General features: G+C 32.3%; 1 protein-coding gene across 1 annotated transcript; it reads left to right on the forward strand.

Moving 5' to 3' along the window:
• The first annotated feature begins 2,467 nt into the window (after positions 1–2,467).
• Positions 2,468–8,105, forward strand: LOC145329870 (uncharacterized). The gene is made up of 6 exons (XM_080174318.1): positions 2,468–2,673; positions 3,265–3,377; positions 3,664–3,769; positions 4,591–4,689; positions 4,874–4,912; positions 7,953–8,105. Exons 1-6 carry the CDS (start codon positions 2,574–2,576, stop codon positions 7,997–7,999), a joined length of 504 nt encoding a protein of 167 aa, XP_080030444.1. The 5' UTR covers positions 2,468–2,573; the 3' UTR covers positions 8,000–8,105.
• Positions 8,106–13,858: the final 5,753 nt, after the last annotated feature.

The following is a 13,858-nucleotide window of genomic DNA, read 5'->3' on the forward strand; positions in this document are numbered from 1 at the left end:
CTTATGTTTTCATTAATATTTGGTAGAAATCGTTAGTGAGCTATTTTTCCTATACAAAAGTAACAGGATGTTTGTCTGTGTATGTGTGCAGGATCTTACCAACTGCAAAGCCGATATGGTTCTCCACAATTTTGGGGGTTATCCTCCTCCCTATAGGTACGTAGCCGCTATTCTTTTATAAAGTAGTCTGGTTGTATGTCCTGTAGGCTGTAAGATTTGGCTAACCAGTGAACCAATTGAGTTCCCCCATTCAAAAGCGTCAAATATTTATTGATAAGATATTCCAGAATGATTTATAAAAGTTTCATCATTAATTAAGTAAAGTAGGTAATATTTCAGCAAGGAAGTCACAAAAACAGCACATACTGGAATCTAAATATTTGTCCTATATTATCTTTGAAATGTGTGGACTATGGACAATTTAGAATGGTATTAGGCAGTTGTTTACATCTCCATATGTATAAAGCTATTAAAAACCAGAGGAATAAAATAGTTATTTAAAACCGTTCTTACTATTTTCTCCAATTCACAATATACGAGCTAAAAATATTTCAGCTGACACTTTTTGCATCAAATTAATCTTCATAAATAAGAGCAATTAAAATTATTTCACTCCTATCATTAAATGAAAATTAACCAATTTAAAATTCTTTTGCAAAGACCTTAAGAATGCATAACCATTAACCAAGGCCGGGTTAAAACATGTAATTTCTGGGTTTTACAAACGGGACTCGCAGCCGCATCCATTCTAAATGATTCTTGGTCAGTGCGGCTTGTTTTATAGGGGAGTTGACACCCTTCTTCATCACGCATGCAAATGCTTAAAACAATACAAGGGGGGGGGGGGGTTCAATGCAGCCATCTCGTAATCAGTGATTAAATGGCACTTAGAATTCGAATTTCGATCAGAAATTTTGCATGAATAATCCTTGGTAGGTCTATTTTCCCTAAATCGAACAAAAAGTTGGAAAAGTAACGGCTGGCGGCTCAGCCGTTTAGCCGTTTTTTGCCTATTTTCAGGGCAAATTCATCATCAATTACGTAGGAATCAACTTTTTAAAACATATTTTTGGTTTAATTCATGTTGAATGATAGCAATAACCAATTTTTAAATTTCTAGTACCAACAGATACCGGCTAGAACCGTTTGATAAGGTTTTTGAGTGAGAAAAAGTATTATGTGAAAATAGGCTTCGTGACTTTTTTGCTCTTAAGATATTAATAAAATGGCAAAACAGCTTAGCCGTAAGCCGTTACTTTTCCAACTTTTTGTTCGATTTAGGGAAAATAGACCTACCAAGGATTATTCATGCAAAATTTCTGATCGAAATTCGAATTCTAAGTGCTATTTAATCATTGATTACGAGATGGTTGCATTAACCCCCCCCCCCCTTTTTAAAAGCAAAAGGGGGAGGTATAAAAATTTAAAAATTATAGAGGTGGACGCCACTTGTCTTAATATAAATTAATACTAAGGAATTTGCAAGACTTTACTCGTGCGTACTTGGTCATTTAAAAAGACAATTTAATTCAGTTGAATTTGGTTTGCACACGAATTAGGTTGATTATAGTGTGGGTAAATATGCAAGCTTAGAAAATATGTTTAGTAGCGAAGCTAATCTTTAATTCGAAATGTTCGTCCGTCCGTGATTTTGTCGGTTCCTATAAAAGATAGACGGCTGAAACTTCTTTTCAACATTCCCATCAATATGAAGCATAATCCTTATACTAAAGTAACAGGATGTTTGTCTGTCTGTCTGTGTGTCTGTCTGTCTGTCTGTGTGTCTGTCTGTGTGTACCGAAGGATCTCGCTAACCGCTGAACCGATCGGGTTCCTCTTAACAGGGTAGCTTCTCATAAGTCCCGGGAAGGTTTTTAACTATTTTGGGGGAGGGTACCACCACCCTCCCAAGAGAAATGACAAAAAAATCGAAATTTAAAAAAACGTTTAGGAGACTTTAACGTCAAATGAAGAGGTATCGTACGTAAAAAAATTATAGTAGAGACTTTATCAAACAAAAACATTTAAAGTGCCACTAGAGGCCTCTAGGGGCGTAGCCGCTAGTTAAGTATAAAACATTGAACTGCTTTTGGGCAGATTTTATGTTACCTTTAAATTTTTATTATAATAATATTTTTCAAAATTTTTGTGGGAAATGTATCAAATTAGATTTCCAGCGTTCTTACGGAGTTTTGTTTTCGCAGGTGAAGGACAAGAAGCTTTATTTATTTTACCATATTATTCTCTGTTATTACAATTAAAAATAGATTGATGCTTTTTATTTGTGAAGGTACCTTTTCCCAAAGAGCATCCATGATTCGTGATATAAATGAATCTTAATATATTTTCTTCCTGCCTTTTTTAATAACCACAGAACATTTGCTTCATTCACTTTGTCCGTTTGCAATAATCTTTTTTTCGCTACTGAATGTTGTAATCCTTGTATAAAAGCTTAACTTAGTCCATTTTTTCTTGTGTTTCATTTATTGTCTTAGAGACCCTTAATTATTTCAATCAAAAGTATTTCCGGGGTGAACTTAGCGCAAATTATTAATTTCATATAATTGTAAAACATGAATTTAAAAATATTGTTCCTTGTGATGACTGGAGTTTACATGGCAATTTCAAACATTTCATTTACATCTTATTCTTTTGTTAAAAAAGAACTGACAGGTAAATGTTAAAAATTGTAACCCGTTCTTCATAAATTAAGGGGAATAAGAATGAGTGAATCAGACGCGTTGGTGGGAAGGGTACCTCTACTCTTGTCCCTGAGAAAAATTTCCTTTAGAAATCCCTTCCCTTAAAAAAATCTTTCAAAGGTGAATTATTATAAATGGGTGCAATTCCCCCTTGAGAGTCGATAGCACACTTCATTATTGTGGTAGAAACCCTAGCAATACTTTAAACTCTACTTTTCAAACATAGGATTTAGGCTATTTTCTTGGGGGATTGGACAACCTTCCCCCAAAAAATGCAGCTTATACCACCAACGAAATTCATTCGAGAAAAAAATTAAAAAACCTATACTTAATTTCAGCTGTTGTTGTGGGCTAATATTTATTAAAATTGACGACCTTTCATCTGCCCCACAAATATTATTCTAGATTTATTTAGCTTGTTGGCTATACCTTATACCTGAAAAAATGCGCGGGGGTTTATTTTACCTCTGTGTTGGTCACTAGAGGTTAGAGGCATAGCTATCAAGTAGAACACACTAACTAGAGGCTAGGGGCAAATCAATTAGTTCTTAATAAAATTAAGTGCCATTGACAAAAATGTCTGTAACGAAAACCATCACTGGATTCACAGATTGTGCTAAGACATGCTATAACCTCAAACATGAATGTTATGGATTGAAATATGATCAGGATAAGGTAAACATAATCAGTGCTTTCCTTCAAAGTGCTTTTCAAGCAATTGTCTCCCCCCCCCCCTCTATTTCCATTCATTAATTATAAAAAATATATTGTAAGAAATGTCATTCACAGGATACTAAACGAAGTGCTATGAATAACTTTTTGGCAGCTTTCTGAGGTTTTTAGGTAAGGGCGAGGGCGTCAGGGAAAGTGAGGCAATATCTGCCCCACAATTATGTAAAATTGTTAGGGGGGAATCTGATATATTTTGGACTATATCCTCAATCTCATTTTATTGTTCTAGGGAACCTGTGACTTGTATACTGCCCTGTGTACTGGATATAAACAAAGGTTCAAAATAGTCAACAACACGGACAGTGTTCTCATTCTTCAAGATGGTGGAATGGAAGGTGAAATAACATATCTATTACTACTGGTTCTCAACTGTGAATAGAATAACTAAACCTAGGGCCGGATTTCAGCATATCAATTTTTTAAAATTCTGAAAAGTTTTTGTGGTAAAATTGGGTTAAACTTATTCTTTAATCCTATTATATAAAGTAGTAATTGTTTTTGTCTGTCCCGAAGGATCTTGCTAACCGCTGAACCGATATTGTTCTCCTTTACAGTGAAGCTTCTTAGTCGGAGAGGTCCTGGGAAGGTTTTAAACTAATTTTTGGGAGGGTGTCTTCACCCCCCTCCAAAAAAATATTTTTTTTACTCTTATGAGATTAAAATGGGATGAGGTCGACTTTTTCCCCATTCTACCTTAAGTGCCCCTAGAGGCTTCTTGGGGGCGTAGTCGCTAGTGTAACTATAAAGGACAACCATATTGTACCAACATCTTTTATCAGGAATACAAAACTACATTTTCATCTGTTTTTTTATACCAAAGATTTGTTGGATTATTTTCAAACTTGATAAAATGTAAATATTGCGATCTCAAAAAGTGCATTTAACAACGCTAATCCATAATTAATAACAAATGGTATGTGAGTCTATTAAAACCACACACTTGATGTATTTTTGACACAATCAGATTATAGTCGTCACTAATATTTTTTAGTCATATTTTAAGTGCAACAATTTTGATTTCATGGACTTTCAAGTATAGTAAATAGCTTCCCTATAATCGTAACCATAAACCAAAATTAATCTTATGACCCTTAACTGAATCACTGCACTGATAGGAGAAAGCTTAACTTTTATTGTTAACATAATCCTTGTTTAGAATATTGTCCACCAAGAAACGATTTTATGGATTGTTGTACAACTAATCATAAATGTAGGATTGCAGGAGGAGATTGTGACACTAGTAGTGACTGTGCAGGTTAGCATTTATTTCAAAGTAAGGCTTTTCTTCCATTTCAGTTGATTCGTACGTCCAGTCTGTCCACAATATAAATAGGAAGTGTCTAGATAATTTACAGAGCCAAAAGTCAGAAAGAAGTTATGTAATAATAGATATTTAATTCATATTTATTTATTTTTCATAAAAACTATTTTAATTTTAGATAATCTAATTTGTGGATGGGATAACTGTCCTCTACCATGTAATTTTTTTATGGATTATGAAAAAAAAGTATTTAAAATTCTTAATCAAATACCAGCCATGTTCATATTTGTGTATATGTCAAAACAGCCTTAACAGTGAAACAAGGATGACAACATCCATAAGTAGCGAAGCATAAAACTCATGGATGGGAATACATAAAAGTAGATTTAAAGTGTATTTATTAAAATCAGGAATAGATTTATTGCAGAAAACAAACACATGTTTTGTATAATGACGACAGTCAAAGTAAATTACATAAAAGATGCTCATAACAATGGGAAAAATTATTTTGATACTGATATCCCAAAAAAGTTTTAAAATTGGACCAAAAAACCAAAGATATGAGGAAAAGTGTAAAACATATAAAAATAGCCAAAAAACCTGATAAAAATGCAACCTGAACGCCATGCTGTTTTCTTAAAACAACAGATAATTTAATTTTTATATCCTTAACTTCAAAAATTTTGAAAATCGGACTATATACATCAGAGATATGGAAAAGTAAGGGAAAAATTTTAAAATAGCAAAAAACCTGCAAAAAGGCAGTCTGATCATCATTGTTGTTTTCTTTAAACGACAGGAAATTTAGTTTTGATATCTATATTCTATAACTAAAAAAATTTTGAAAATCGGACCATTAACACCAAAGGTATGGAGAAAAATGTGAAAAATTCAAAAATAGCCCAAAACTTGCTTAAAGGCAGTAAGACCATCATAGTTGTTTTCATCAAAAGACAGGAAATTTGATTTTGATATCTATAACTGAAAAAAATTTGGAAATCGGACCATAAACACCAAATATATGGAGAAAAATGTGAAAAATACAAAAATAGCCTAAAACCTGCTAAAAAGTGGTCCGAACGCCATTGATGTTTTATAGTTAATTGTGCTCCTTAATAAGAGTTAAGACTCTAGGGGGCTAGGTGTCGCTTCGGGTACTAGGTAACTAGACCTCTCTCCACGCACCTTGAAACATACATACAATACTTATGATTGCGGTGTAAAGCGTCCATTCACCCATCAGACAACCAACTCTCTGAGATGCACGACCTTTGTCTGAGAAGTCCCAACTGTGCATGGTAGCGAGTTGCGCCTGTTTTGGGCCAAGGCATTCCCCCCACTCTAACTATTTACGTCGCGCATCTGACATAGTAGCAGTGGGAACCATTTTTAACGTCTTTAGTTATGACGCGGTGTCGGGCCGAGATTCGAACCTATCACCTTCCCGACGACGAGCGGATGCGCTACATGTTGAGCCACGGTCGCGGGTTTGTGCTCCTTAATAATGGGAATGTTGTCAAAAAATTTCAGCCCTTTATCTTTTATAGGAGCCGAGAAAATCACGTTTCCCCCAAACTAAGACAGACGGACATTTCAAATTATAGAGTAGCTCCGCTACTAAAAAGCTGTCGATATTCTAATAAAAAAAAACGATTTTTTAAAATAAACCAACCAAGTGGGTTCTTTTAAGGAAACCCGGGGTTTTGGGGTTTTATTATTTTTTCTATGGATTATAGGGGATTTTTTAAAATATTGATAAATCCTAGTAATAAAGTAACAGGATGTTTGTGTTACGGACTCTATGCTGGAAAGCCCGATTTACGGCGAATGACCGCCTAGTTATAGATTAGCTAGCCAGGTATAGGATGAATGATCAAGAAGGTGGCTGTCAAGTTGTCAAGGCTCTATAAAAGCAGTTGACAATCCTGAAAAAAATACATAATTAGTACATTTAAATCATTATAAAATAAGATATCAATTTCTTTCTGAATTTAAGAAAGTAAACTGTTCCTTTCTCCTCAAAAATTAATCAGCAACTGAGCCTCATAGCTCCGCCTCCGCATGTGCAGAGCGCACCAGAGAAACGATGCCGTGTTGAAACACTTTGCACCCACCCCCCTATCTCTCGGAGAAAAGGGGAAAAAATGTCGTCCTACACAACACAAATCCTTATTCCAAGTTCCATTTAAATATCAAAAATGATTTTCATCTTTTCTGAAAACAAACAAAAATCATTCCCAATACAGTTTGTCTGCACAGAAGAATCTCGCTAACCGCTGAATCGTTAGGTATTGTTATCCTTTATAGAATAACTTTTCATAAGTCCAGGGAATGTTTTGAAATATTTTAGGGGAGGGTACAATCACCCTACCAAGATAAATCGCCACTAGAAAAAATCCTCCCCCCCCCCTCACCCCCCAAAAAATTTTTATTTCTTTAAAAATGGGGAGGAGGGAGGTCGAAAAAATTCCTCACCCCCAAATAATTATTTTTTTTCTTTTTAAATCTCAATTGGTTTATTGGATTCAACTCCTCCCTCAACAAGTGCTCCGAGAAGATACATTGTAATTAAGAACAGGAAAATTCAGTAAAATCACCAAAGTTGTTTTGACAACGAATAAGAAAGAGTTGTTATATAAAATAAGACTAGTGTAATAAACAGTCTAATGGCCCCTCCCTCCCTTCTAATTTGGTACTTATTTATTAGTCGGTTCGTTCATCCAGCAGGAGGGGAGGGGATAAGGTCAAGGAGGTAGATGGTGGGTTTCGTTATTTTATCCAGCTGACAGTAAATTTTTATTACAGTATATGCAAATCTTGGGTTAAATAATTAAATATCTTGTTGGTTATAACTTATTCCAGAATTAAGAACCATATCGGTTCAGTGGTTGGTTAGTTATTTTGGTACATATTGACAGACAATACGTTACTTATATACAAAAATAAGCAGTTAAAATGCAGTTATACAATAGTTAGTATAAAATGTTTTTAAAAATTTCAATTAGTTCTTTGAAAATGTTACTAAATGTACCATTCCAGTTTCGCCTCTATTAAAAGTGGGATGGTACATTACAAAAATCATATCGGCCATGCTGATATCATTAACAAGAGAGGGGATACTGGAATCGTATCTTATCTTTTTTATATGGACAAAACCGTAATCATATATTATACATCTGATTTTATAAGAATGATTTCACCCTCTTAACTGTTATAAATAATGTGGCTTCACTACCAATGAAAAATTCTTTTTTTAGATGAGAAATATGACTCTGCTGCAGATTGCTGTTATAAACCATGCTAATGTCTAATCTTTTCAAGATGAACCCTGTCAATTTTTAATATCCTTTATTTATTAATTGAATGACTTTGTAACTAATAACAATAAAAACTCCTTAATTACTTCGGTAGTAAACATGTTATTAAAGTTATCAGATAACAGAGCTAGATCTTTAAATCATTAGTGCTGCCCCTGCCTATGCTGCTAATAAAATGTGGATCTTTTAATAAAAATGACAGTAGTGAGCCGGTGGGTGTATTCCAGCACACCACTGCCATTTTCATTTAAAGTTCGCTATAAGGTGAGCCGAAGTTAAAATCGGCTCACTAGAGGCCCTGTGATTTAAAGGTCCAGCTCAGGAATGGATGGAGAATTAAAACATTGAAGTGTTATCAACATATTAGAGACAATTGCAGACAAAGAATCTTTTGAACAAAGTGGTTTTTCAAGGGAGGAGACAATGGATCTAAAATTCATATTTCTTAGTGTTAGACTTTGGGTACCAGAACACATGAACTTTTATTATTTTGGCAAACAAAGACTTTGGGTACCAGCGCAAAGAATGCCGCTAAAACAATTATTCCCAAAGTAGACGACTCTTACTGAACTAACCAATACAAATACTAGCAGACTATTTGAAAAAAAATTCAAAACAAGTTTATTTTGGTTTTTAAATGAAATAGTTTTCTTCTGAGAATGGGTGGGATAAACCAGAAGTTCTACTGTGATACTTCTGTAACTATCCATTCTAATCAACCCCTTGTGAGATATGAAAACAAACCCCAATTATTGTATTATTACTGCCAGTACTAAGGTCATACCTTTTATGATAAACTAGCGGCTTCGCCCCTAGCCTCTAGGGGCTTTGCCCCAAGAGATGACAACAACAAAAAATAAAAAAAATAAAAATAAGAAGAATTAAAGAAATCTTCTACAAAAGAAATTTTCTACAAAAGAATTCTTCTACAAAAGAATATTTCTACAAAAGAATTCTTCTACAAAAAAAAAAAAAAAAAAAAAAATGGGGGAAATTTTTTTTGTTTTTGGGGGGATGGGGGTGTCCCACCCCCCAAGAAAATAGCTTAAAACCACCACAGGACCAATAGGTATATACCCTGAAGAGTAGAATCCAATCGGTTCAGCGGTTACCGAGATCTTAAGGGACAGACAGACGGACAGACATCAAGCTACTTTGTATTATAGATTACAGACTATTCACAGGAAAATAAGACAGGATAACCTTATGTAAAATACTTTTCTTTCAGTGTTTGATAATGTCTTATTATACAAAGAAATAATAGAGATTGCTATATCTAAATTTTTGGAATTTTCCAGATATACCTGATTTTGAAGATATTGAGCTAGAACTCTAAAATTGAATTAATTGCCCATCGTCCCCTCCCTTACTCCCTGGGTTTTTCACCCCCAAAAAATTATTTTAAAAATCCTACCAGTTTTCGCAGCTGTTCTCGAGACATTTTTTCTTTTCTCAAATTGGCTAGGATTGACCCACGAGGGTGGTTAAAGGGAGTGTGAACGTAAAAATTTCTCATCTGATTATCAAATCTTAACATTTTATAAGCACATTTCACTACACTGATCAACACTGATCTGTGAGATATTATGAATGAGATAATGTTAAGATTTGATATTAAGATGAGAAAAATTTACCTTCACAGTCCCTTTAAGGTGTCTAGGTGCAGAATTACATGCCTGACATTAAACTCTAGATGGTATGGGGTCTGCATTCGACACATGTTATGCAATTGGATTTTTTTTAAATACAAAATCTTGAATAGGAACTTAAATTCTAGATGATGAGAGCAGGTTTTTGTTGGGGCATGCAAAGAGCTTTCTAGCTCAATCCTATCCGATTGGACATAAAAAAGACTAACTGTGAAAACATCGAGAACGCCGTCATATACACATTTAACACTGACCGAAAATACCCAATCATCTTTGAAATGAAAAAAAAACAAGTTAGAACAACGATTCCTATTGCAAACGTTAGCTAAGGACCATATAAAATTGCCGCCTTAAATTACCAAGGGCGATTGGAATTCAATTACCTACTATTTTTTCACAATTTAATTTTTGCAAAAAAAATTATTGGGATTATTTTTTCATGGTCCGACTTTGAGACCCAAAAATTCATAGAAGCGGTGATCTGACAAAAAAAACTGGAGTTATAAATGAAACTAGCAATAGGCTACAACTTTGTTTTTCCTGAATCTTTTCTCAAACGGTTAAAACATCGTTAAATAACGGTTTTTAAAAAGCTGGTAGGCCGCTGACCGGTTAAACCCCATGCTACCCTATATACTGATTATATTGAAATAATCACTGGGTTAAAGACAAATTAAATAGATATATTGGATTAGTTATACATATTTGAACAGTTGATAGTTTATTATATTGTCCAGGCGGGTTTACTCAAGCCAAGATATGATTGACCCTCAATTGCAGCTAGAAGAAAGAAAATAACGAACTGTATAAAAAGTCACATCTTATTTCGAACATCATTAGTTTAGTTAGCAGCTTACTGATTCATTTCGACAACCCAATTTTTAGTTTAGATGAAAATATTTTTTTGTATGGGGAAAGATTTTTTTCTGACGGCGATGGGTCCACCTAAATAGTAATAAACCTTCCCATGAGAAGCTACCCTGTGAAGGGGAACCAAATCAGTTCAGCGGTTAGCGAGATCCTTCGTTACAGACAGACAGAGATCCTTTTTGTCTTATCCCATAAGATTCCTGGGTTTTTCTTGGGTTTTGAAGATTGAATTAAAAAAATAACCTACATAAATAAATAACAAGGCAAAATTTATATGATACATTTATTAAAATTTATCTATTAAATGAATAACAAGAGAGAATAACTAATCATATTCACAGATAATAGTTATAAATAATAATACTATTTAATACGTCACAAAAGCTTAAAAATTTGTCCTGTTACATAAACTAACACAACAATTTATTTCATTTCCAATTTTTGTGTTTTATCACATTTATTAATAAAATGAACACCCTTAAGAAATATTTTAATAATAATTTCCCTTATTTTGTACGATGTTGGAAGGTTTTCTTTGTAAGGGAAGACTTAAAAACTAAAAATGTTAGTAAAAACTCTTGAATTATATAAATCGAATTTAGTTTTGCATATTTACCGATTATTTTTATGCATTATTAAACCTATGGATATAAAGAGATAGTTCCACGAATATATATATAAATAAAATAGGTACTCCATTATCCAATTATGAAATACAGAATAAATTTTACTTGGAAAATACCATTTTATCCTTACTCAAAAAATAAACCGGATAAAACATGGCACTAAAATGTTAAACCTAGTTAGCTTAAAAAATAACATTAATTTACATAAATGCATAATTTTGATTTTTCAACGGGTGTAGTTAGTAAAGTGTTAGAAAATAACATCTTATAAATAATTTTGTACGTACACACATAGATCATTATTGCCAAAGAAATCATTTGAGAATATTGCTTATGATATGGAATGATTTTTTTGTATTAAATTCACATATTTGAATGGACAGTTTTGAAAAACAGATTTGCAGATAAAAGAATCCCTTGTTGTTTTGACTACCTATAGTATTCTAATTTCATTTATCCTATTACTTTTAAATATAGTTTTTTGTCTAAAACTTAAGATATCAAGAACTTACTACTGAAACGTTTGAGTTTCCTTCTTAAGTTAAGATTCACACAGCTCCTGTACTATTAAGACCATTATATTCTCAGATTCTTAGAACTGTTTAAGCTATTTTTCTGGACCCTTCCTCTCTATATCTTCAAGAGAGCTCCTAGAAAGGCTAGGGTCGTAGCCGCTAATACGAAAGAATAGGACGCCAATGAGTGTCCCGTACGGTGGTTAAAGCACTGCGATATGATTGACAAGAAGAAGAGGGTTCAAATCTCTCCATAGAAATTATATTTTACTGTAAAAATCATTTTCCATAATTATAATTATTGAGTAGCATTTTCGATCATTTCGGGATAGCCGTAAAAGAAGCAAAGAAAACTTTCAGCTTCATTAACCTACCAAGAAATGTAAGCGAGCATCCTAACCATTAACCCAGTAAACTCTCAAATTAAATTCTTAGCTTTCATTTACCAAATTTACCAAAGGTGTGAAATACAATATCTTTAACAGTTTTGATAGAAAGGGATTTTTTTATCTGCTTAATTGTTATATTTGTGCCATTGATAGAAAAATCTAGGTTAAAAAATTCAGATTATTAAAAAAAATTAATAAATATTTCAACTTATTTCTATTAGTATAAACTTAAGATAACATAATAAATACAATAATATTTTAGGTAAAAGCTCGATAAAAATTAATAACATGAAAAAAGTCAATTATTGACTTTTTTTGCTTAAACAATCACAAACTAATTTTAACTTTCAAAATGCAGATAATTTTAATAAACTACAATAGTTGAACTACAAAAACTGGTTGACATCAATATTATTTCTAATTTTATCAACAATTGAATGCATAAATATTTTAAATTTCTTAATAAATAATATGAATAAATATTAAAAATGTACGACGGTATCACATACATAAGCAAGCCAGTTTGTACACTTAAACAACAATAAAACACATTTCACAATATTCTTTTTCTATCTGTATTAAATTTTCTATGTTGAGCTACCATTGTACCAAAATTTAAATTCCAATTATATTAAACATATACAGATATTAGACATATATTACTAAAACAAAGCTGCTCTATTTATAAAATTTTTAAAATCAACTTTTGTGTATATAAATAGTATATAAACAAATTCATTACGAGTACAACAAATATATTTTGGTTACCTATTGATTCAACATTTAGAGATAAAGTTGTTATTACTGAGACCAAACTTGTAGGATAATATTTTTGTTAGCGCAGCTATACTTTTATGGACTTAGATAAACGTCATTATCTTGAGAAAAATATTCAGCGATTATAAATTATTAAATTCCAATTATATTAAACATATACTACTAAAACAAAGCTGCTCTATTTATAAAATTTTTAAAATCAACTTTTGTGTATATAAATAGTATATAAACAAATTCATTACGAGTACAACAAATATATTTTGGTTACCTATTGATTTAACATTTAGAGATAAAGTTGTTATTACTGAGACCAAACTTGTAGGATAATATTTTTGTTAGCGCAGCTACACTTTTATGGACTTAGATAAACGTCATTATCTTGAGAAAAATATTCAGCGATTATAATCAATTTGTTACTTGCAATGTATTAAGTTTTGTGCTATGAATTTTTCGAATTTGTATACCTAGTAAAGATTGGTTAAAAACTTGAAATTCATTCTTCGAATATTTATCTTTCTTGGATATAAAACAACCTTACCATAATTAAAAGAGTAGCTTTACTATCAAGAATTTAGGTTGATAGTTTCGCCCACGATTTAAGTTCAAATTATCAATGCTAATTTTTTTTCAATAAGTAGAATATAGATAAAGCAACAAAGCAATCTTTGGGGGTTTCTAAAAATATTACTTAGAAATAGTTTAAGCTGATACAAAAATACAAATTGGGATTTTTATTGACATCTAAAATTTTTGCAACGCCCTGCAAAGAGAAGACTTTCTTACTGTTCATTATTTTTACAAGGATTGATTAAAGGTTCTTAAATCTGTTTTCTTTGTGAACTAAATCAGGTTTTTTTTAAACAGCTAATAGGAACTTCAAATATATAGGTATAATTTTTGAGCTAGGTGTTATTGATGTAAAATTAAAATTTTTCTTTAAAAAATGGACTTGTTTCTTCTTACTTTATGATTATGATAAATATTCAAAATGGATGGAATCATATTTCACAATTTAGGTAC

Source organism: Acartia tonsa, chromosome 1 (assembly GCF_053477335.1).
Source record: "Acartia tonsa isolate MP-2025a chromosome 1, ASM5347733v1, whole genome shotgun sequence".
In the NCBI taxonomy this organism is placed as follows: Eukaryota; Metazoa; Arthropoda; class Copepoda; order Calanoida; family Acartiidae; genus Acartia; species Acartia tonsa.

Excerpts from the sequence above, each read along its gene's own strand:
- LOC145329870 (XM_080174318.1), top strand. The coding sequence starts at position 2,574 with ATGAATTTAAAAATATTGTTCCTTGTGATGACTGGAGTTTACATGGCA. Across the intron at positions 2,674-3,264 it reads TGTTAAAAAAGAACTGACAG|TGCCATTGACAAAAATGTCT; the intron begins GTAAATGTTAAA and ends AATAAAATTAAG. Across the intron at positions 3,770-4,590 it reads TCAAGATGGTGGAATGGAAG|AATATTGTCCACCAAGAAAC; the intron begins GTGAAATAACAT and ends ATCCTTGTTTAG.